The following is a 24,740-nucleotide window of genomic DNA, read 5'->3' on the forward strand; positions in this document are numbered from 1 at the left end:
TCATGTTGATCAGCTGCTGTATCACCATAGATTGAAGACTGACCATAGCTAATGTTGCAGAAACAGCACAGCATGCAGACATTCTTACAAATACAATGCAAACCAAACACAAAGGAGATTGTTTTAATATAAATAATTTAACCTCTGACTGATAAGCCATATTTACCTACCAGTCAAGTTAACAGAATATTTTGAAGAGGCCATTTTCCAAGGCAAAGATACATAGACACAGTAGTTTTCTCTTTTCAAAGTCAAAGAGGAAACAACCCGTACAGGCCCCTACAGAATAAAGATCATCTCAGTTCACAGCAGCTGTGTAGAACTACACAGTAGCAGAACCTGCAAAATGATTATATAATCAGAATAAGCATTTTGAGGCTAACATAAGTTCTCTGGCTTTGCACATGTGTTTAATAACTTCTCTAGCTTTATACACATGCTTAATCACAGCTCTGCAAATAAAAAGTTGAATTCAGCCTGAAAGTAAAAACCACTAGGCCAAGTAAATTACAGCTTTTTCATTAGTGGAGAGTGCTGGTCAGATGAAGTCCTGTAGAAACCTGGGAGAAAGAGGCCAAGTTTAGAATTGAGGCTTACATGACTGAGGGCTGAATCTGAAGATATTTGAATTTGAACCTTTCCAGAACAAGGTCACTCATGCAGTCATACTGTTACAGTTACCTCCAGACTTTTGCCTCAAGGTTCCCTGTTTTAGGGCAAATCTGCTCATATACCCAGAGCATAACTTGCACATGTGACCTTAATGTACACATTTTGTACTTCTGCTTCTGATTTTGGCTAGTACTTTAAGGGTTAAATTCAAAAGTAGTTTAACCTTGTTAAGTTTAAGTAAGTGAACAGAATATCCTTTTAAAACTGGATAAAAAAGGAATTCACCTTATTTACAATAGCACAAGACAAGTTTATAATCTCCCAAACAATCATTCTTGTCGCTTCACTATCTTTATTAATAATTTACATGTTTAGTTGGAATAAACATGATTTCTTGTTGATATACAGAATCATTTAGAAACCATATTTGGTATAATTTCACATTTTTGGTGTGTGGAATTCGCTTTTATTCTGATAAAATAGTACAACAGACATACATTCAAAATTATGTTATAGGCTTTGTATATATAAAGAATTTACATTTTTTAAAATTTTGGAATGATGTTTCATATATATGAATTAAAAAAAATCCATTAATCTATGTATGACCTTGCAAGTACACAGAGCAACTGTCATAAACCATAATGAGTTTGACTTAACACAGATCTGGGGCAGATACATGTATGGACACATTCAAGATGTAGTAACATATGTATGATTAGCTTTTACTTTGGTGGCTGTGATATTCCAGGTGCTGAGGCAAAGTGCAGCTGAAAGGCCCTTCCAGCAGTAGGTTTATTTCATGGTAATTTAAAGGCATCAGTTTCTCCTATTCTCCCTTATAGCGAGGGGGTCTTTTCTCCTTAAAAGCAAGAAGACCTTCAATTCTATCTTTTGTTGGTATAGTCTACAAAAAAACAGAGAAACTTCATGTTATCCATACCAGCATTGACAAAAAACGAGGTACAGGTTTCATATAAAGCCACCATTTATTTAATGTATGCAACGTGTAGTCCACAGTAAAATACAGAAATCACAAAAGTGTGAAACTGAACACAGTCCATATACAACTACTTTACAATCTGTGGTTCAGATCTTCAGTTGGAGTAACTTGATTATTGGTAAATGGTTTATTTAGCAATACTAATTTAAACCAGTTGAAGATCTGGCCTGTTGTTTTTAAGTTGCTTATTATTAAATTTCTAGCAAGAAGGAAAAAAAGACATTTTTATTTTTACAGCTTTTATTTTTACATTTTATAAAACCAAAAGCCTTCTCTACAAAACCTTTGATACCCCAGCAGTTCTACCTTCTCAAGAAGATGAACATTGCTGACGCACAAAGAACTACTAATCCTGTAGATATTTAAAATTTTCAAAATTCCTGTAAGACCCTTTTTAGGGTGCAGACAGAAGTGCAAGCATTCTGAGTTACAATGTTGCCCCAGACCAAACAGAAGTTCACTGTTGGTTCCAGGGAGGGGAATCTAGCTGTGGGTTGGAAAGGCTGTAGAATGATTTGCAGGAACTTAAAAAAATGTTAGTGATGGACACTCCAGTACTGGGCAGTATGGAGAACAGATGCAAGCTCTTGTTCAGATGTTTAAATCCGGGCCGTCCAACTTCCAGGCAGTTGGGGGCCACACACCACACAGGCTGCAATCTCAGGGGCCACATAAGATACAGAATACAGACCCTAGGGCCCTGAGCTTTCCTCCCCACAGCAAAGGCAGTACAGCTTCCCCTGCAACCACACATGCAGTGACCCCTTCCCAGCCATATGCACTATCTACCTGCAATGTGGGCAGACTGGTCCCCTCCCTTGGTACATGCATGGGCACCCTAACCACCCCCCCCCCCCCACACCCGGGTAACTCTAGCCTTTCCATTGCGCAGCTGTGCCTCACCCTTGGGACTGAGGGCAGGAAGTAGAAGCTGGAAGAGGGAGAGGGAGCTTAGCTGTTACAGCGGGAGTAATGGTGGGGAGGGGAGGGGGCCTGTAGAACTTTTTTGCTACAGCTACCAGCAGCCGAGGAGTTAATGCCATTGCCAATGAAGGCCAGTTGCCATCACTGCTGGAGAGACAGTGTAAGCATGGCTAACATCCAGGGGGTGAGCATTACAGCTCAATTCAGTGGTTTCGCTCACCACTGGTGACTACAATTTGTGACATTCACCCCCTAGGTGCTGGCTGTACTGACACTGCACCTCCAGGGCTAGAGACAGACATTCAAAAAGCCTGAACATGAATTGATTCAATCTTTGCAGGTTAGTCTAACCTGCAAAAATTCAACTGATTTGCAAGTGAACAGACATTCACATTTCATAGTGGAAATGCAGGCACATGCCTGAAGTGGCTCAGGCTAGAAGCTGGGGGGCGCTAGTGCGAGTCCCCCCTTTGCAGGAGCCACAAGGCTAGAGGGAAGCTGACTTGGGGGGTGTGGCCAAGCCCCCTCAGGGGCTAAGTATGATTGTGGAGGGGTTTAAGCCCCCACCCTGTCCTTACCCCAGATGGGGTGTGCCTAGAAGGGGAAATGGGAAGCAGCTCCTTGCCAGGCTTGTCCCCAAAGCCATACACCAGCCAGGGCAGCTCCTCAGGCAAAGGGCAACAAGGGGTGGGTATTAAACTCTCCTGTCTCCAGGAAGGCATGGAACCCCAGTCAGGGTCTGCCCAGCTTTCCCACCCAGCTCTTCCTCGGGTGGTGGGGGGGCCTGGCCAGAGCAGGCAGCATGGCCCTGCTATCTGCCCAGGGCTCGCTGCAGCTGCAGAGATGAGCCAAGCTGGCCTATGGGCGTTGCTGAGGGTGGAGGCAGTTGGGCCCTGAGCACAGGACAGGGGATGTGGTGGCAGCTGCCAGGCTTGGAGCCCGCCAGTGCCTCTGAGATAGCCCAGAAAGCCTGCTCCCCAGCCAACCCCTGCCCGTGCTGCCAGGCCAGGCTGTCATGCAGCTGCAGTGGGCTGGGAAGGGCCCATCCCCTATGGGCTGCCTGGGGTTCCGTGACAGCTCCACCTGGCTTGGGCATGGGGAACTGTGCAGCCCCTGCGGCCCCACCCTGTGCTGTGGCCTGCTGGGAAGGACAAACACACACAGATACAGACATTCACACACACAAATGGATGCACACAGAAATGCACGCACACACACACTTTCCCCTCACAGGAGCTCCCGCCTCCCCAACTCTCAATCACTCTGAGGTAGTCCCCTCCCTCCAATCCTCCCCACCCTACCATGAGCCGCCTGTGGCTCCATCTTGCTCCCACCTGGTCCCTCTTGCGCCTACCAGCAGGCACAGCTGCCTGGCTGTGTCCATGTGGTTGTGCATATGCTTTGGGCCAGGCCGGGAGTGCTACGCAGTGCCTCTGTGGGAAGGTGGAGGTGCTGGGAGGGGTGTCTATTGGGGGCTAAAGTGAATTAGCCCCCAATAAAGTGAATTAGCCCCCAATTAGAGACAGGGGCGCAGGTGGTTTTTTCCTCTCTTCTTCCGGTGAGGGGGCGGGGACAGAGGCATGGGGCCTGCATTGGTGAAGTCAACCAGCGCTTACGCAGCTGGTGCCGCCGGGCAGGCCTTGGGTTCCTTGACAACGACCCATGCTTTCGGGAGGGGGGATTGCTGGGGCGGGATGGGCTTCATCTCTCCCCTAATGGCAAGCGTATCTTCTCTTCCAGGTTGGCTGATCTCGTACGGCGAGCTTTAAACTAGACTCGCCGGGGGAGGGGGCTGCAGGAAGACGAGGAGACGCCATCAGGGCAAGGGGTGCAAAGGTAAGTAACAGGGGTCCTGATGGTCTGGCTAATCAGGGGGTGGGGGGGCACACAGTCTTGCAAGGCCTTAAATGCCTGTACACCAATGCTCGTAGCATGGGGAACAAACAGGAGGAACTCGCCCTCAGAATAGCTAGTTCAAATCCAGATGTCGTAGGGTTAACAGAGACATGGTGGGACTCATCCCATGACTGGGCAGTTAACATTAGGGGCTATAGGCTGGACAGGCGGGATAGAGAAGGCAGAAAAGGGGGGGGGGTGGCACTTTATGTCAAGGAGCACTACACATCCTCTGCCAGCAGTATGGGGTCAGGGGAAGGGCGAGCTGAAGTGCTCTGGGTCAAGATCCAGGGGGGGCAAGGCGAGAGGGATTTGACGGTGGGGGTCTATTACAGACCCCCCAATCAGGAGGAGGAGCTGGACAGGGAATTTTCAGGCCAGCTTGCGGAGACACTAAAAGCAAGGGATGTAGTTGTCATGGGCGATTTTAATTACCCGGACATCTGCTGGGAGGAGCAGTCAGCCGGGACGGACCGCTCCAGGAGGTTCTTGGCCGAGTTGCAGGACCTCCACTTGATTCAGGAGGTGCACAGTCCCACCAGAGGAGATGCTCTGCTGGACCTGGTCCTGGCCGCAGGCGACGACCTGGTAAGAGGCCTCCAGGTTCTTGACCACCTGGGCAATAGTGATCATCGCGTGCTGGAATTCACCATCCAGCGTAGAGTGTCAAGGGCCCGCAGCAAGGTGGTGGCCCTAGACTTCAGGAGGGCCAACTTCAGTGAGATGAGGAGATTAGTGGGAGAGGAACTGGGGTCCTTGAGGGCAGAGGAACTCAGCGTCCAAGAGGAGTGGTCGTTCCTTAAGGAAACGATACTCGGGGCCCAAGGGGTGTCCATCCCGACAAGAAGCAAGGCGGGCAGGAGTGTCCAAAAGCCCCCCTGGCTCACCAAGGGTGTCCGGGAATGCCTGCTTGCCAAAAGGGTGGCGTACGCCCGGTGGAAGGGGGGTGTAATCTCCAAAGAGGAGTATACCTCCTCTGCTCGGGCCTGCAGGCGGGCTGTTAGGAAGGCCAAGGCGGAGATAGAGCTCGGATTAGCGTCCAGGATTAAGGATAACAAAAAGTCCTTTTTCAAATATATTGGGAGGATGAAGAAGGCGCCGGGTAATGTGGGGCCCCTGCAGGATATGCGGGGCAATCTGGTGGTTGCGTCAGAGGATAAAGCGGACCTCTTTAACCAATTCTTCACCTCCGTTTTCTTGTGCAGGGACCGGGACTTCCCTGCTGTGATAGAAGCCGGACGCGAGGGGATCGCCTTCAGACCTCAGGTTGGGGAGGACCGGGTTAGAGAGCTTCTGGAGGGGCTGGACGCGTTCAAGTCAGCGGGTCCGGATGCTCTCCACCCCAGGGTGCTGAGGGAGCTGGCTGGGGTTATTGCAGGGCCCCTGGCACGGCTCTACGAGCGATCGTGGTGCTTGGGCCAGGTGCCAGACGATTGGAAGGTAGCTAATGTGGTCCCCATCTTCAAAAAAGGGAAAAGGGAGGACCCGGGCAATTATAGGCCCGTCAGTCTTACCTCAATCCTGGGGAAGCTCTTTGAGAAGATCATCAAGGAGCACATTTGTGATGGGCCGGCATCCGAGATGATGCTCAGGGGCAATCAGCATGGATTTATTAGGGGGAGATCATGTCAGACCAACCTGATTGCCTTTTATGATCAGGTCACAAAGGCCATGGATGCAGGTGTCGCGGTGGATGTAGTCTTTCTGGACTTCAGCAAGGCCTTTGACACCGTCTCTCACCCCATCCTAATTAGTAAACTAGGCGACTGTGGCATAGATGCCTACACGGTCAGATGGATTGCAGATTGGCTGAAGGGTCGCACTCAGAGGGTGGTGGTGGATGGATCATATTCGACTTGGGGGGAGGTGGGTAGTGGAGTCCCTCAGGGCTCGGTCCTGGGCCCTGCGCTGTTCAATGTCTTCATCAGCGATCTTGATGTTGGGGTGGAGAGCAACCTGTTTAAATTCGCTGATGACACCAAAATTTGGGGGGAGGTGAGCACGCTAGCAGGGAGAGAGAGATTGCAGAAGGATCTGGATAGGTTACAGGGGTGGGCAGACAGGAACAGGATGCGTTTCAATACGGACAAGTGCAGGGTGCTGCACTTGGGTAGTAGGAACCAGCAGCACACTTATACGATGGGGAACTCCCTACTTGAGAGCACGGAGGCGGAAAGGGATCTTGGTGTCATTATTGACTCCAAGATGAACATGGGCCGACAATGCGAGGTCATGGTTGGCAGGGCTAACCGGACCTTGTCGTGCATCCACAGGTGCATCTCGAGTAGAGCCAGGGAGGTGATCCTCCCCCTCTATGCGACGCTGGTCAGGCCGCAGCTGGAGTATTGTGTCCAGTTCTGTGCGCCCCATTTCAGGAGGGATGTGGACAACATGGAGAGGGTCCAGAGGAGGGCCACCCGCATGATCCGGGGACAACAGGGCAGACCCTACAGTGAGAGACTGCGGGACTTGAACCTATTCAGCCTCCACAAGAGAAGGCTGAGGGGGGACCTGGTGACCGTCTATAAACTCACTAGGGGGAACCAGAAGGGTTTGGGGGAGACGCTGTTTCCCCTAGCCCCTGCTGGCATAACAAGGAATAATGGGCACAAGTTGATGGAGAGGAGGTACAGATTGGACATCCGAAAAAACTACTTCACAGTCAGGGCGGCTAGGAGCTGGAACCAACTTCCAAGGGAGGTGGTGCTGGCCCCTACCCTGGGGATCTTTAAGAAGAGGCTGGATACTTACCTGGCTGGACTCATTTGAGTCCCGTTTTTGTTTTTAGGGTGAGTGGTTTTGTTTGTGTTTTTGGGACTATGAATTTCGGGGTGGCTACACCTGCCTATCTGCGGGGAGCACCACCGTCCATCTGCAGAGGTGCAGCATGGCGCTTCTAGCCCGCTCCGCGGTGCGGCAATGTGCGGCACTCCTGGCCAGCCCAGCCCCAGCCTCCCCCTCCCAGCCCCACTGGGGGACGGGCCCTGCTCCCAGATTCAGGGAAGCAAATGCAAAAGCTGTGGTTTTAAACTTGGAGTCATTTTTGTTTTCCTGCTGGGAAAACGCACCAAGTTTAAAACCGCGGCTTTCGCTTCCCTGCTGATAAGGATCCCGGGTCCCCAAATTGGTTGTGGCCCCTGGGCTTGGGCCCAGCTGGCCCATCTGTTAATCCACCTATGCAGCCCAGCTCAGGGCTAGGATGCTGGAGGACTCTGGTTTAACTTAAACCAGGAAGGGGTCTGGGACAGAAGTTGCATAAACTGGATTGGCCCAAAACAGTTAAGTCTGATACTACACTGAACCAGGTTTATCTTAAACCAGTTTTGACCATTTTGAAACTGATTTATGTGCACTGAACACATGTTCTGTTACAGGTATAAACCAGTTTCTGATCACTTAAACCAGTTTAAGCACGTAACTTCTGTCCCTAGCCCAGCAGTCACAGCAATGGGGCTTCAGCAGCTGTGGCGTTAACTCCTTGGCTGGTGGCACTGACAGCACTGCCATAAGCTGCAGTGAGAAGCCGCATGGATCGTATCCAGAGTAGGCTCTCCAGCCCACAGTCACTTATTTGAGTTTGACACGCATATCTTTACTCCATAATGCACAGCTCTACAGGCTTATGGGCTACGAAGTGTACCCAAGCTGTCCTGTGAGTTAGCACATATACTACTATTACCATGCACTAGTCAGGTGCTCTGGCACATAGTTCCCACAGCAGACCACTCTTGAATCACAAGTTGGTTCTTAGGCTGGATGTCTGAATGGCACAGTGCCATGCCCCCTTTCTGAATAGCCCCTTCATATAAGAGGATGTTTTGCCTCAAACTCCCTTCCTTCCTTAATTATTTAAAAAAAAAATGCTACAAGGAAAGGAAAAATTCCATACCTGAAGCATTGTTAGGAGAAAGCACATCAATCTCAAGCTGTGGCTCTGCATATTTTTCTATGTAGGCTTTAACAGAGAAGTTTTTGTAAATTATGTTACATACCTGAGCATAACAGGCTTCTTCAATTGCTAAGCCTGTTACTAAATCCACCTGGGGAAGAAAAATGAAATATTTCAAGAGTGAGTAATTTCTGCATATAGTATATATTTTATTTCCTTATGTCTCACCTCTAAACACAAATATTAATACAGTTCTAGGAAGTCCCTACCTTGATGCAGATTTTTTTTGTATTCTGTGGTTAAGGAAAGATTACTATTTCTGTAATCAATTTCTTTATTCTGAGATGTAATTACTATTTAACAGATTGCCAAAAATAAGAAATGAACACAGAATGGATGGTCTTCACTATAAAGTGACCCAAAGTAATTAATTAGCTGTACATTTTTAATTATTTCAGCTACAAGGGGGCAGAAACCTAGCACTGATTACAGATCATCACTGATGATGCTTTAAAAAACACCATATTTACCTGAATCCAAGATGACCCTGAATTAAAGACATGCCCCAAATCATTAGATTCTATACACAGAAAATGTATAAATTTGTTATCATTTTCCATGTACAGAATCTAATTATTGGAGAGTCTTAAATTTGTCCCCCCACCACCTAACAATGCAACAGGGAAAGCAGTGGGGGGGCGGGGAGAGGAGGCAGGCAGAGGGGGCAGGCAGTAGGGGATGCAATGGGGGGGTAGGCAGAAGCAGTGGCTCCAGCAACAACCCCAGGTTGGGGCTGGGGTGGGGGCTAGAGCTGGAGCCATAGCCCAGCTTGAATTCAAGACAAGAGTCTTTTTTCCCCACCATGTTCTATGTGGGAAAAACCTCATCTTAGAGTCAAGTAAATACAGTCGTTTTGAAATGGATTCTTCAAGGCAGTAAAAATGTCTTTCTACATGCAGAAGTGCCTAAAATAGACCATGAATGCTACAGAAATACCAAAGTTGACATACTTAATAACAGATATTATTTACAACTGAAAAGTTACTCATCAGCATACAACATAAAAAAATTTACCTCCTGTAAAGCGAGCTAGATGCTACGTATGTCAAAGTTTGTTATGGAATTTTATCTTACATTTGTACCAGCACACAATTCTACCACTTCCAAAGCACTAACAAATTACATCTGTTGTTTAGGACAAAGTGCATGTCTCCTGACGGCAGTTTCACCTATTAAAAAGGAACAATTTCATAATATTTCTATAATGTAATATATGGAAGATTGTGAAAGAACTGCACTCTCATACTCAATAGTTAGTTTTGCAAAATATCACTTTTGTATACACACTGGCCTAATAGAACAGAATATTTTAATGTTCTACTACTTTGCTTTTATTATTATTGATATGTTTGACCAGTGTAAATTATAGCTATAAAGGTGTCCTTTATTTGCTCCATGGATAGCATTCACTATTAACATAGTTATCATAATGTGCCATAATTCTGCCTTGTGTGCATATAAAAGCACTCATTTTATAAAAATTGGTATAAAATGTAAGTTATACTACAAGTTTAATGAAATGTTTTCTTATATAATATTAGAGTATTGCTATAGTAAAGTATGTATTTCTCCAACACAGACAAATAATGGTCCCAGACCATCTCTTATAACCTGCACAATATTTCTGAGTAGCAGCTTGAACAGTTTCAAGGGCTGAATTTCCCCCTCCTCTACTTCCTCATGGTTCAGCTATCAGCTTTCCATAAGCATCGCCTATTGGCATCAGGGACCAGCTCTTTTACTGGCTTCTGACATCTGAGCTTCAAATTATATTAGATTTGTTAACATCTTCTGGTCCACTGACCCACTTTGTTTGGAACCAAGACTATCTGTCTTGCACTAATTTTCAACTGTATATTATTTAAATCAATCTTGTATTTGTATCCTTTGGAAGATAAATAAAAAAACAAACCAAACCAAAAAAACCCAAATAAACAAAAAAAAACAAGCAAGACCATGGACGTATAAATGGTCCTATGAAAACCTCAGCTGTTCTGAGAAAAAAAAAAAAATAGCTGTGGTAATACTATCCCTTGAACTGAGATAAATATATGTCCAAACTTGGGAAATTTTATCCTAGTTTCAATCCAGGGTTAATTCTTTCCAGAACAAGGTCACTCATGCAGTCACGCTGTTACAGTTACCTCCAGATTTCTGCCTCAAGGTTCCCTGTCTCAGGACAACTCTGTTCATATACTCAGGGCATAACTTGCACATGTGACCTTAATGTACACATTTTCTACTTCTGCTTCTGATTTTGTCTCTTACTTTAAGAGTTAAATTAATCAGTATTGTAACCCTTTAAGCTCAATTATGTAAATAACTGCATGATTATCCTACAATTTATACCCTTAGTTTATGCGTTATAATCCCAATATGATGCAACTTCTCCCACTCTGTTCTCTGGGCCAAAGTGAGCTTCAAGAAGGGACACTGCAAAGACCTATTCATATGCTTAGAGCCTGTAAGTAATCCAGCTGAGCTCAGCAGGATGACTCAGATGTTTAAAGTAAAGCATGTGTGTGACTGCTCATGGCTGGGTCTTAAAAGAATTCTAGAGCTGAATCAGAAGAGTGCACTGAGTTGCACTCGGTTTATGTTAGATTTTGTATATAATTTGAACGGTACTGTACCATAAACTATTATAAAAGTGACAGTACCTTTTCTGGTCTTTCATAGAATTTGCACTTGAAACAGCAAAGATAGTCTTGACAGCATGATGAGTATCAGTTTAAGATCACCTTTTTCCCCAGCCTTGGATATGAATGACTATTTAACAAACGGTATGCCTACTTGCTAGCGTTGATAATAAACATACTGAAAAAGTTGCTAACAAAAGTGGCATTACGAAACACTGTTACTGCAATGTCCAGTCAGCATCAACCATATCCTCATGAGCATGAAATCAGCATAGAAGTATTAAAAGAACCACCGTTGCTTTCAATTTTAGGCTAGATCTAACAAAGTTTTCTGACTTAATTTAAGGTAAAAATAAAACAACAAATGCAAGCACATTTAGAAGGATACAGCCTCTAGATGAGATATATAATAGTTCTTGGGGGTTTTTACTCAAATTTAAGATTCAGGCAATTTTTACAAGACATTTTCATTCTAAAAAAAGGACCTTATATTCAAAAGTGTAAGAGAATAAAGGATTTGAAAAACCCACTAAAAACTCATTCACTCCTTTTTCTTTTTAAACACATGTTTTAGTACACCTTCACTTTTCCAGGTTTCTTCTCAGTTAGAAATAAATATATCTTTACCTCCATCCCCTGATTGATGGCCAACTTCGCAACTCTCATTGCTAAGGGTCCCTAAAATTAAAAATGAATCAGAGTTACAAGTCAACCCATACAGCAAGATTATGATTTGAACTGTCTACAAAGAGATGCCATCATTTTTGCATTATGCAGACTCTAAGTCAAGGAGACAACTAACAGATTTTAACACCCTTACTAATATGACCACATTTTACTCCAAATATATATGCTAAGAAAAACTAAAGGTAGTATATAACTTTAAAAAACTGACAAAAAAAATTATGGCCTCAATTTTAGAGGTGCTGAGCCTGAGCATCTCCTATGAATTTCAGCTGTAATTGAGGGTGCTCAATACCTTTAAAAATTACACTTATAGTAACCAGAAAGTTATTATATGAATCTGTGTAATTATCATGGATGTCCCAATGATCATACTAAAAGGACACATGGCATCTGAAACTAAAGGAAAGGAAAAAAAGATATGTTCAAAACTGAAATGCATAAAGTGCAGAAAAATGCCTGCAGTCAGATTCCAGTGGACTTCTTTCAGAGGGCAGAGTAAGGGGGTAAGAGTGTGTGCAAGGTCCCTAACTACACTTCTAATATGTTCCACAGAATGGCTAGACTCGATGGGAATCTATTACTCTAGTCATGCAAGTACTCTGCACACCAATGACAGAAGTGTTCAGAAACACAAACACTGTCCCAAAGAGCTGGCAGATGTTTTGTCTGACTTCAAAGCCCCTAAACTAACTCCAATGAGAAGCTGCAGTTATATATCATAATCCAGCCCTCACTTGAAAATCTGTACTCCTTTTTTCATGTCACACTTTGTAACCATGTTTCAAAAACAAAATCAATAATGATTTTCAACAGCAGTTTAATTTGCTGTTTAATTTGCAGTCTTTCCAATTCTAAATGGCAAGATTTCTGCAGTTACGGTAGTACGCCAAATTTAGTGGTAGCTACATAAGGATTTTTATTTATAGGCACTTACTATAGACTGGGAGTAGTCACTCTGAAAAGTCTTCAGTAGAAAAGTGGGTTTATAAAGGGTTCCAAAACCACATTCATTATCTAGACATGCATCTTCTGCTCTCCCACCCCATAACATTTTCTTTGGTGCTACTGCATAAAGTCTCCTGCAAAAGTGCCATCTCTGGAGACATTTAATTTGTTTGTGAACTCAGTATGAACATGCAGTGATTGAGAACTGGGACTTTTCTAAGGACCATGAAGCGCATCAGAAGATTATTAATTTGCTAAGTGTCAACAAAGTACTCAGTTCTTCAGTATTAAATTAATATCAAGACAGTTTCTACCCCAGAGGATTTATAGTCTAACACAACTGACCTAGGAAGACAAGACGCACTTGGAAGATCCAGCAGAATCATCAGTAAAGGCTTAAAAAAAATACTGTTTTCATTTATAAAAATTCAAAATATCTAGAATCTTAGCAATGCAACATCAAGGGGATAAACAGAATTTGTGTGTATTGGTGTGGGGAGGGTACAAAAGTGCTGATTAGATCAAGTTCAGGTTTCTCATCTTTTCTGGAATGGGCAGGATTGGTGCAGAATACAGTTAGCCTCAATCAATCATCACAAAAGCTCTTGTAGTCTGTTTTTCAGGAGGGTCACATTTAGATTTTGCTGGAGTTCTAGTATTTGGGTCACGTAAACTGAACCAGATTTCCTGTGTTTACATGTTACATGGAAGGAAAAAGATAAATTTCTTTTGACTGAAAAGTAGGGTAAAACATAACAACTCTATGTGCTGTGAGCAGAAACACTAATGTCTATGCAGTTCCTTGAGAGCAAGAGAGAATATCCAGCTAAATAAAGGCTCCCTCAACATGTTCCACATTTGATTGTCATGAATAATCAGATAACAGGCCCATCTAGCCTTGGAGAAGTTAACAGTGATATTTTGCAATAAGGCAACTCAGAATTAATGTACGTCTAGCTGTCTAATGCTGAATCTTTGGAATGTGTTTTAATAACACAACTGTATTTCATCTCTCTCTGATACGGTTACTTTTGTAACCTAGAACAGTGCATGAACATGAAACATGACTGCACGGTTGCAAATGGTCCAGACAGTTCTTCCAGTAAAAACAAGATATTGAATAAATGGAAAAAATGATTAATTTTGATAATAAACTTTAAGTTTCCAGTGCAATGTTAGTAATGAATATAATTATGAAAAAGGAAGATTTAAACCCTGACAGCATCTATTTATTAAATGTTGTTCAATACAGAGAACCTGCGCCTTTTACCTTGGCAAATCATACTGAGAAATTCAGACTTTTCTGGGCCAAAGGACAGAGAGAAATTCATCCTGGTTTAAAAGACATAGAGAAGGACTCCACTGTCATTTGGCTGTTTTCTCTTTCTCAAAAAGTGATCAGTTTTATTATGGCAATAACATGAGATGCCTCTTGAATGTCTTACTTCATTTGGAAATGTTTTGTGACATTAATTTGCCAGGTTTAAAATATGAAAGCAAAAAATTAATAATGCAAAGACAAAGATCAAAATAAGGCAAATACAGTGATGAGACAGGATTATCTGCCTCGCTATGAGGTAACTCCCAACTAACAACACGATACATGTGACGGCTTTCAATTTCTGTCTGTGTGTTTAGAAGGGGCACTTTTGACACATTTTCTACTGCAACATTATTTTTTTTTAAACATTCCTGGGTCACTGTTCTGACCTGGAGTGAGACAATCCTCTCCAAAACAGAAACAAAATTAAAACATCATTATCTGCTGTACCTGAGGTAAAAATTCTCTTGCTAGAGCCAAAGCTCTTCTGTAGGCAGCATCCCCTGCTTCATTCTGTTGTACCACATGGCTGATCAATCCTATTGATTTTGCTTCTTCACCATCTACAACACGTGCAGAGAAGATTAGTTCCTTTGCTAGAGATGCACCAATTGTACGAGGTAACCTCTGTGTCCCTCCTGCAGTTCGGAGGAAAAAAAGGAAATGCGGAAATATCAGCATAGTCTAAATGCCAGATACTCACTTTAAACATTTCATTACTTATATAGACAAACAGTTATGCATACGTAAGCACATGCACTATTTCTACTACACTATACAATATCAGAATCATCTGACACCCTGATACTTTACGACTTTTGAAACTTTACCACAAATGAAATCAATATTTTAGCTTCCTAGAAAGAAATCTATTTATTTACTAATAAAACCTACTCAAATAATGTTTCTATTACAAAGAAATCAACTTTTTCAAAATATGATCCACTTTTAAGAAAATGTACTAGTACTTACCAGCAAGTCTCCACACATTTTTGCCTTTGTTTAATCTATGCACCTACATGGCAATCATAATAATATGACTTCCCTTTATGGTTTACCATGTTCCACAAAACTCCAATCCATTTTGAAAATTATCCATCAGTTCCAGACACAGCTTATTCCCATAAAATCCAGTATAGTAAGCAAATGCTATGAAAACACCATGGTCCATATTACCCTCACTTTCATAGTGCTGTCTGAAATCCAGTGCAGGATAACAAACCTCCCCCAAAAAACAAGCGGTGTGGACACACAATATGTTTACTCTGAAGCAGAAGTTGAGTGAACACATAACAGCCAGCCCTGCACTAGCATAAGTCATTAAACTTACTCTTCAAAGTCAGAAGCAACAATACTGTGTCCACTCCCCTACCCTCAGTTTGATCCTGGGGTGCTAGCTGGTATCCCCGTCATGACATGGCCCATTACTGTAACACAGCCTACAGCATGCAGCCAGTTTGGGAGAGATGAGGTATGGAGTGCTTTTTAACTATTACGGTCCAAGGAATATTCAAGAACCAAGGGCTTTTTTGGGGTCTTTTATTGGACCAACTATATAGTTGGGAGAGATGTTAGACAAGTTTTGGGCACAATTTGCTCTCCCTCAGGTCTGGGAAAGAAGTAAGTACAGGTACAGGTCATTTGTCTACTTGGCAACTGAGTGAATTTACTATGGAGTAAATTCTGGGGTAAATCACTCCATGTTGTGTGTCCACACCCAAGGAAGTAGATGGCAAGTATGGGTCCATAGAGATGGTAGATGTATTTATGGCACAATTAAGGTATCAATTATGCCATAAATCATAACATGCTAATGTTAAAGACAATTTATAATATGATAATTTAGCAAATGAGTTGCAAAAATATTGTGTGTGTGTGTGTGTGTGTGTGTGTGTGTGTGTGTGTGTGTGCACACAAAATATCTTTTTGTGACTAGTTTGCATCACACTTTGAACTGAATATGTGGCATGGCTGCCCCTGCCAGATCCCAATATTCAGCTATCAGGATTGGGCATGAGGCAGTCCCAGAGTCCAGGACACAGCTGGCCCTTGCCTGACCAGCAGGATCAGGCTGAGGGCATCCCTGAATTCTGGCCCCGGCTCCCCCCCTCCACCATCCAAGCCATGAAAGTAGATATGGGGAGGAGAGGTACCACAAGGCTGACATCAGGGAGGCTGATGTCAGGCTCACAGTGCCCTACTGTATGCCTGATTTTTTAAGAGTTCACCAGGCACTGTAAGCCTCTCCCCAGTGTTGGGCTCATAGTGTCCCTCAACTTTAAAAAGCAGGTGGGGAACAGTAAGCTCCAGCTGCACATCTGGTTACCTGTGGGAAGCACCCATAGAAATGACATATGGGACAGGCTGCAGGGTGATGTAGGAAACCTGCCAGCATGGAGCAGTGCTTTGGGCTCCCAATGTGCGACTCCCCACACACTGGCAGCTGGCAACCAAGTGATTGGGATCTAGGGAATTTTATGCCCGGTCCCCAAAATCATTAGATCTGCTGTGCACAGCTAGCATGGCAGGTCGTGCACTTCTGCAGATGAGGCATACAATTTTTCAGGCCCCAATCCTGCAGCTGCTTTAACATCTGCTTCAGAGAGCTACCGTAAGTTAGCTTTCCTTACTACTTCAGGAAATGCTTCTATAGATTTCCTTTTGGACAGATCAGCAAACAGTCACTGCTCTAAAAGCATGGCTAAAAAATGAATGATAGCCTAGAGAATGAAGTAACTTCCCTAAATGAACACACAATAGCAATGAGAGTAAAAATACTGAGTAAAATGATGAACTAAACTGGCATAAGCAAACGTATAAATCTCCAAAGCAGATATTTTTTTTAAAGGCAAAGTGTGTAAGCTGCCTTTATTCTAGCAGAATGGACTCCAAATTTGTCTGCTCCTGGGCCTCCTGCTTTGACAGCAGGTTTAAATAAAGTATATGATCCATTTAGATAAACTCTAAATAGAAATTTCTTTCTGATTAAAGTTATTTCCACAAGGACATGCTAACAGAGGGTAGAAGAAAGACTCTATTTCTGGTAGGACTATTTATGGAGGCACATTTAGGGGGGCAGTCTACACTGACATAGTTAATGAGTATTCAACCAATATAAAATATATATCATTTCAGTATTTAAAAAAGGGCATACTATGTTAGCATTTAATTAAAACCAAGCTGGGTTGTTTGTTGTTTGGTTTTTTTAATGTTTTTTTTCCCTAAAAGTATTTAAATAGATCTCGTGGACAAAATTATCCAACTGTAAACAAATCAAAAGCTATTTAATTCAACTTTCATTAAGATTTATTATGTGTAGCCAGCTTTAGCACTGCCGTATACATTTTCATAAAATATACACGCTTTCACTGTATTACCCAATACCAAACAGGTTTTTGGAAGATCACTGCTAGTGGCTTGTAACAAAGGTGGAGATATATTTTCTATAATGAAATTGACTTTATCAAAGTAATAAGCAGAAGTGGTGGTATCTGTTTTGCAAACAAAGCAACCTTCTCAGTTGTCCAGCTTAGACTATAGAAGCATAGCAAAACAAAAGGACTGATGGCATCCATGACTGCTCAAGGTTTTAGACTTCAGTAGCTTTCGTTTAAACCCGAGAACAGACATTCTACATATGTCCTTCCAACTCAAATTGGTGGTGGTGTATGTGTGTGGGGAGGTGTTGGGAGGTAAGGGAGAGGTCACGTACAGAATGATCATTGTCCAGAGCAAATTCAAGTGTCAAGAGTTGTAAAAATGTTGACAGCTGTCAGAGCAGGGGTCAGCAAGTTTTTTGGGCATCCTTGACTTGTCAGATGCTGGCATTCCAGGGGCAGACATCCGGGGAGCTGTGAAAGGCCCAGTCCTTGTCACGGCAGCGCAGCCCCAGACCCTTCCCTGAGGCACGAATGCCAAGCAAAATGCCTTCCTGTGCCATGCTCTGGCACGAGTGCCAGGGGTTGCCTACCCGTGTTAGAGCATGACAGAACTTCCATTTGTCCTACAAATGATGCAGGTGAACCAATGGATCATTGGTTCATTGGTTCTACCAGCAGAATTTTTCTTTGTTAAAATTCTCTTATAACAGCATGATTATAAAAACAAAATAAAGTCCTCTATTCTCCAGAATCATTTCTTTGTAAAAAGGTACTTCCATAGTAATGCAAACCCTACAGCATAAACTCTCTCATTGGTCTTGTCTGCCTCATGGGAGTAACAACATGGAGTGACTATACGATTAAGCTTAAGATGAGGTGGCCTGACCGTTAATAAATCCTTTACCAAAAAAGAGGGAGATTTTCTTTCAAAAGGATTGTTTAACGAACTGCAGCTGTACCACCCTCCCCCAGCAGAAATGATAAGATTTTTTTAAATTAACTTAACTATCTAGACCTTTTCATTTCTCATCCAAAAAAGCTGTCACCCTTTAATCAGTGTCAGTCCTTGTGCACATTCTAACTGTGTATCACAGCACAGCAGATGTCTGATCTGATTCTGTTTGAGATGGATAGGTTTCCCCTATATCAGCCCTTACACCATAGGACTTTATCAGAAATGCAATCTAGAAATAAATCAGATTCAGCTTTGGATCAAATGCAAACTATGTGTCCAAATCACGAGATTAGGAGTCCTCTATCTATTGACTCCACTTCATCTGTTCCTTCCTTGTTCACTCGTGCTTAATATTTTTTCTTACTTATCTTTTCTTCTTTTATAGTTTTAATCTTTTCTATTACCACATCCAGCAGGAAATGTTGAAAACAAAACTTCATTGACCAACAATATTTCATAACTTTGACCAAACAATGAGTATATTTAAGCATGAAACAATGTTTATGGATTTTAAAAAAGTTCTCTTGCCAGTGTCTTACACAATAAGGATTAAAGAGCAATAAAGCAGACTACCCTCTATGCAGCCTGGCGGTCTCCTACACTGCAAGACCATTAAGGAACAGAGCATGTTCCTCTGGTTAACATTCACAGACATTAGCCAACAGTTTAATGAATCAATCACATATTATATAGTAACCACAGAATATATACAAAAAAGTTCCAGATTCAATCAAAATTAACATATTTAACATCAAGATATACACATTATGTAAATCTGTAAGAAAAAACAGTGAGTACACTTCATACAGATCATTTTTTTGATAATATATAAAGAACATATAGTTCCTGCCAAATACAAATCAGAACTAAAGGAAGTAACACTTAATCTTCCAAGGCATTACTTAATTTGACGGAAAAGACAGTTATATCTTTTTAAACATTTTGTGCCATATTATTTCATGGACTAATATTGATATTACTCACTGTGCTGATAGAAAACAGCTGAAGTACAGCTCCACTCTTAATACATTTTTATCAGAGGTACTACACATGTAATGTAAATGTAAGTTTTGGATGACACTAGTTAAGGGGTGGGCAATTATTTCGGCTGTAGGGTCACTTAATGAGTTTTGGTGATCTGTCGAGGGCTGCAAGGGTAGCCCCACCCCTGGTCACCATCTTGGGACCGGAAGTCCCACCCCCTAACCTCTGGCCTTTGCCACCAGAAATCCCTGCCCTTACCCCAAAAGTACTCCTTTTGGGAGGGAAGGTGCTGCCATCCTAAAATTGGAAGAAAAAAATCATGCGCTACAAAACAAAACCAAAAAACCCAAGAAAACCCAAACATCTACTATAACTTTTTAAATTTTATTTTAAAAATATTTTTGTCCCGATTTACTTGCGTTTTTGCCTAGGGTATATAGAGGCGATTGCACAATAGTTCAAAATACAGTTTTACTCTCATATATTGTGTGGGGAGGGTAAGGGAGTGTATGTTGGCGGGGGTTAGGAAGTGGGCATATGGTGAAAGGTGTGCATCTGCGGTGTGGGTATGGTGGGTGGGGGACGCGTGTGAAGGGGTGTGGGGTATGTGGTTGGGATGGGGGCTGTGGGAGGGTATGGGTATGTATGGAGTTATGGAGGGGTGTGTGGGGGATGTGGGAGGGTGTGGGTGTGTGGGGGGTTATAGTAGGGATGGAAGTGTGTGGGGGGACTGTGGGAAGGTGTGGGGGCTGTGGAAGGGTGTGGGTGTTTGGGGGTATGCGTAAGAGGGTATGGGTATGCATGGGTGTGGTGGGGGTGGTCCTCAGAGTCTCTGGAGTGTGCAAGTCCTTGGAGCTGGATGTCATGGCAGCGAGCGGAGCCAGCCCTGCCTGGCCCCCCAGTGCAGCCCTCACCCCAGTACCCAGCTGCAGGTGGCAGCAGCGTGCGGGGCCAGTTCCACCTGGCCTCATAATATGCAGTTCCCACCTAAGTCCCTGGTTGCACATGGCAGAAGCGTGTGGGGCCAGTTCCACCTGGCTCAATAGTGATCCCGCCTGAGTCTCCGGCCAAACATGGTGGTAGGGTGAGGGGCCAGTCCCACAACATGCAGCTCCCTCGCTCCCACTCGAGTCCCTAGCAGCAAGTGGTGGCAGTGTGCGGGCCAGCCCAGCTCAACCCCAATGTGCTCCCACCCCAGTCTGTGACTGCACATGGTAGTGGGGTGTGGAGCCAGCTCCACCTAGCCTCGTAGCCACAGCTCCTGAGCTCCCATCCCAGTCCCTGGCCACATGTAGAGGCAGTGTGCAGGGCCAGCCTGATCCAGCCTCATAGTGCACAGCTTTCCACACTCTTACCCCTTTCCCCCAGCGAGAGTCCCTGGCCCCAGCCCACTGGGGTCCTCACCTGCCTTCCTAGACTCGCAGGCAGAGAGGCTAGAAACAGCCACGGGGTCACCAGACAAGTCTCTGCCAGGCAGAGGCTTCTCGTCTCCAGCACCCCCGAACTTGGGGCTGGAGGTGGTCAAGTCAGGCTGGGGGGTTTAGCTGCTTAGCAACTAGAGCTGCACCAGCTTTCAGAGGGGCAGTGAGGGCCAGGGCTTACACGGGGTTTATGAAGGGGCCCTGCAGGCTAGACGGTATTGCCTGGAGGGCTGGGTCCAGCCCACAGGCCATATTTTGCCGCCCCTGCGATAGCTGATGCGACAGTGAACAGTGAAAAAATAATTCTAAATACTGGTATGGAAATTACCATTATTTTTGTTCAACAAAAAACCCCTAAACTTGCTTTTGTAGAAATATGTATTTAATGTCAGTAATTCATCAATTACAAAATATGTACACAACTGGTTTGGATTAAGGGAATTACAAGAACAATCCCCAAGAGCATATCCAGCAAGATGAAGAAACTAGTTTACTGGAAATAGATTCATCATTCTGGCAGAGGATATCTACAGTCAGTAATTTCTCATAGCTTAGGGCTCTGTCAAAACATATTGGGAAGAACCCTGCTGTGAAAAAAAAAATCCAAAATTTAATTCAATCATCTTCTTGGTCATTAAACCAAGTAAGATTATTCTCTTACTTACACCATTCTTTCTGATTTACATAGATTAGCTTAATTGTTGTATACTTGAATTTTTGTTTTAAGAGCCCACTATATATATATATATATATATATAAATTAATAAAGTAACAACAAATCCAAAGCTGGCCAGCAACAGACATTCAAATTACTGAAGTCAGTCAAGAAATGGCTGGAATCTCTACTTTGTGATTCCCAGACAAAAAGCCACAGGGGGCGATAAGAATTTTTCTCTCTCCCTAAGAGAAATAATGACATAAAATATAGAAATCCCTAAATTTTACTTTTCATCTTCTATCAACACATATCTGAGCTCATAACCAAGATGGATGAACTTAGATGGATAAAAAATAATAAAAATAATAATAGTAGGGGTGCACCAATAAAGATTTTCTTGTCTGATACCAATGGTCATTTATTAACTAGCCATATCAAATGATACCAATCCGATAGCCAATTTACAGGTTTGCAGCCTGGCAGCTTGGAGAGCAGCATTTGGCTGGTAGGTCTGGGATGGGGGAAGGAAATGGGTGTGGGGAGGTCAGACCAAGGCTCCCACGGTGAGGAAGGGAGTGAAGCTGCAACAGAGGCAGGCGCTACCCAGCCAGGGCAGTGAATGCAACCCTGCCAGGAATGGGATGGAGTCACAGGCGAGCAGCTCCCCACTACTGCGCACAACCCTGGGGAGGCATGGGGTGCATGTGCTCCCAGTGCTGCAACTGTCCGCCCCACCCCTGCCAGCTCCGAGCCCAGCACCCATAGCTGGAAGAGGTTGGCGCAGCCCCTGGCCTGAAACCCACAGTGGGCAGTCCACCTTCACCCCATGCACAAATTGGGGAGGGGGGGAACATGCCCCCCATGCTTCCCCTGGGAATGTGCGCCACAGCAGGGAGCTACACCGCTCCCTACCCTCCCATGCCCTCTGATGAACCGTCTGTGGCTCTGTCCTGCTACCAGTGGGGTTGCATTCACTGTACCAGCTGCCCCTGCCCCAATCCCTCCCTCACTATGGTAGCAACAACCTGCCCCCCTCTCACCCCCCCCCCCAGATTTACCAGCAGGACACTGCTCTCCAAGCTGCCAAGCTGCATTTCTGGGTGTGTGCATGTACGCAGCATTTATCAGTGACATTATTGGCTACACTGGCCAAAAAAAGCCAACTGCTGATAATGTTTTCCTTTTATTGGTCATGATCCGATGTGACCAATATATTGGTGTACCTCTAAATAATAGATAATACAGAGTAATAACCATTTTAAAATACATAGCCCATATTCACTGGACACAAGTTTTAGTTTCAGGCTTTTCGCAATTTAAGATACTTCTCCAAAATTTCAATGCAGTAGGAATATCTAAATGTAAGCTTTACAATATTTATATTCAAATTTCTAATTACACATCTACCGGTTTGGGCTCGTATCCTGCAAAGATTTATGAACATTATTTAAGTAAATTTCCTGAGTAAGTATTCAAGATATTGGAATAGTACTGGAGGCACCTAAAGATGAACTATATTCAACCAAGGTTATGAGTGGCTGAAAGCAGAAGTTTAAAATGGAAAGCACAAGCTCACTTATTTTCCAGCAATTATTGCAGGTCCACCTGATTAATGTAAGTTCAAGCAAAAAACCTGAGCTTTAGGGACAAGAATTTTCAGATGCAGCTTACATGAACACCATAAAATGATTGTTTTTAATCACCCTTCAAATTCTTTTTCTTGCAATTAAAAGTTGCAATTTAATGCTAATGATATCTTAAACATATTCCATATCCTGATATAATACAACCAACCCTGGAAAAATGATACTTAAATGAACCAGTTGTAATTGTGTGTGCTGTAACCTGCTAGTTTGTGAGTACCATGAATCATCTTGAAGAGGATAAGGTGTCATTAAAACACTTAATTTGAGATCCTAGCTTTTTACTTCAAGTTGCAGATACCATGCTTGCACTCTAGAACCATTCAAATCCATTCAAATCAAGCTGGAAACCACTGTGCATAATTATACATACTACTTTCTGTCAGACCCACCTCTTTTCCCTCAGTCAGAACTTCCACTAGACTAAGAAAAAATGCATTTCCCAGAAGCCTAGGGAAAACAGAAGTGACAACACCTGATATCATTCAGTGTGTTCTCAGAGAAAGTAGAAATGAATTGTTCTTTAGCAAAGAGGCCAACCAGTGAGACTGAACCGGAAAAGAGCACCAAGAATTGTCTGAATACAAAACTGAACTGCTTGTCAAGAGGGAGCTGAACGGGCTTTGCTGATGTCTACCTATACAAGCAGTACTTTAGGAGCAGTGTGTGGGTCCAAACAGAAGCGAATTGCTTAGCATGCCTGAAGCAACAGCATTTGATTGAATATTAATGTGTTGGGGCTTTTGTCAGAGATCTATGACTGAGGAAATGAGAGACTGCATCTGCGATTTTGTACCAGTCAGGTACAAATAAAGTGCAGTTATTTTCGCCAGAAGGGTTAGTCATAGTTTAACTTGCCAACCAAGCTACAATAGTCTTTGTAGTAATTTAAAGCACAACTGTATCTGAGATGATGGGAAGAGGATGGCTTCTTTAATATTCTATAGCAGCCTTGCAAGTTTGCAAATTTCCTTTGCGAATCAGACTTTACTCACACAATCTATTTTACTCACATTTGTGGAGTACCTACATTCACAAAAGTTGAAATAAAATATATTTGAAAAATGCCTATAAACACAGCAGACCTTCCTGCTTAGTATTTTCTTCCCTATCACTAAACAACAGCGACAACAACAAAAGCAGCAGGAGGGAGGAGCACTTGGCTTGAAGATGAAATAATGCTTAAAGTGCATATTCAACAACTCACTGGAAGTTAAACACCACATGTACCCAAATACAAAATGACCCTGAATTTAAGACTTAAAAAATTTATAGAATTTATAAATTTATTACAATTTTCCATGTATGGAATCTCATTATTGGAGGATCACCTAAAATTCATCCTCCTACTACTGCAGGCAGTGGGGGCAGTAATAGGGCAGGTGATGGGACAGACAATGGGGGAGGCGGTAGGGGGGACATGGTACAGCAAATGGTGGGGGTCTGTAGGGAAGGAGACAGTGGGAGAGCATCGGGGACAGGCAGTAGGGGGGCAGGTGATGGGGGACAGTGGGGAAGGCAGCTACCCTGTTCTGCCTGCTCCCTCATTTACCCCCATAATGCCTGCCCCCTCCCCTGCAGCTTCAGGCTGCCCCAATTTCTCTTCCTCTGTCCCCCATTGTCGCAGAGCACCTCGGAGCTCTGCTCCTAGAGGGGAGAAACTGCCAGGGAAAGAGACAGAGCCCCGGCAGGGCATAACGAGCCAGGCTGAGGGTCGGCCGGG

At 43.6% G+C, this 24,740-nt stretch overlaps 1 protein-coding gene across 2 annotated transcripts in view; it reads right to left on the bottom strand.

Annotated features, from left to right (window-relative positions):
• Window positions 1-1,177: 1,177 nt before the first annotated feature.
• AUH (AU RNA binding methylglutaconyl-CoA hydratase) overlaps window positions 1,178-24,740 on the bottom strand; it is a 176,955-nt gene continuing 153,392 nt past the window's right edge. Inside the window, exons 7-11 of one of the 2 annotated variants that reach the window (XR_003095836.1) lie at window positions 14,427-14,614; window positions 11,651-11,701; window positions 9,399-9,553; window positions 8,428-8,475; window positions 1,431-1,519 (exon numbers count right to left, since the gene is read on the bottom strand). Coding sequence is in view for 1 of the 2 variants with exons in the window: in XM_014523494.2 (XP_014378980.1) it covers window positions 1,442-1,519; window positions 8,428-8,475; window positions 11,651-11,701; window positions 14,427-14,614 (365 nt within the window). In the remaining variant the exon portion in view is untranslated. Of the gene's footprint in view, window positions 1,520-8,427; window positions 8,476-9,398; window positions 9,554-11,650; window positions 11,702-14,426; window positions 14,615-24,740 lie in introns of both variants that reach the window. The other variant, XM_014523494.2, reaches the window with a different exon arrangement.

The sequence above is a fragment of the Alligator sinensis genome, unplaced genomic scaffold (assembly GCF_000455745.1).
Source record: "Alligator sinensis unplaced genomic scaffold, ASM45574v1 scaffold590_1, whole genome shotgun sequence".
In the NCBI taxonomy this organism is placed as follows: Eukaryota; Metazoa; Chordata; order Crocodylia; family Alligatoridae; genus Alligator; species Alligator sinensis.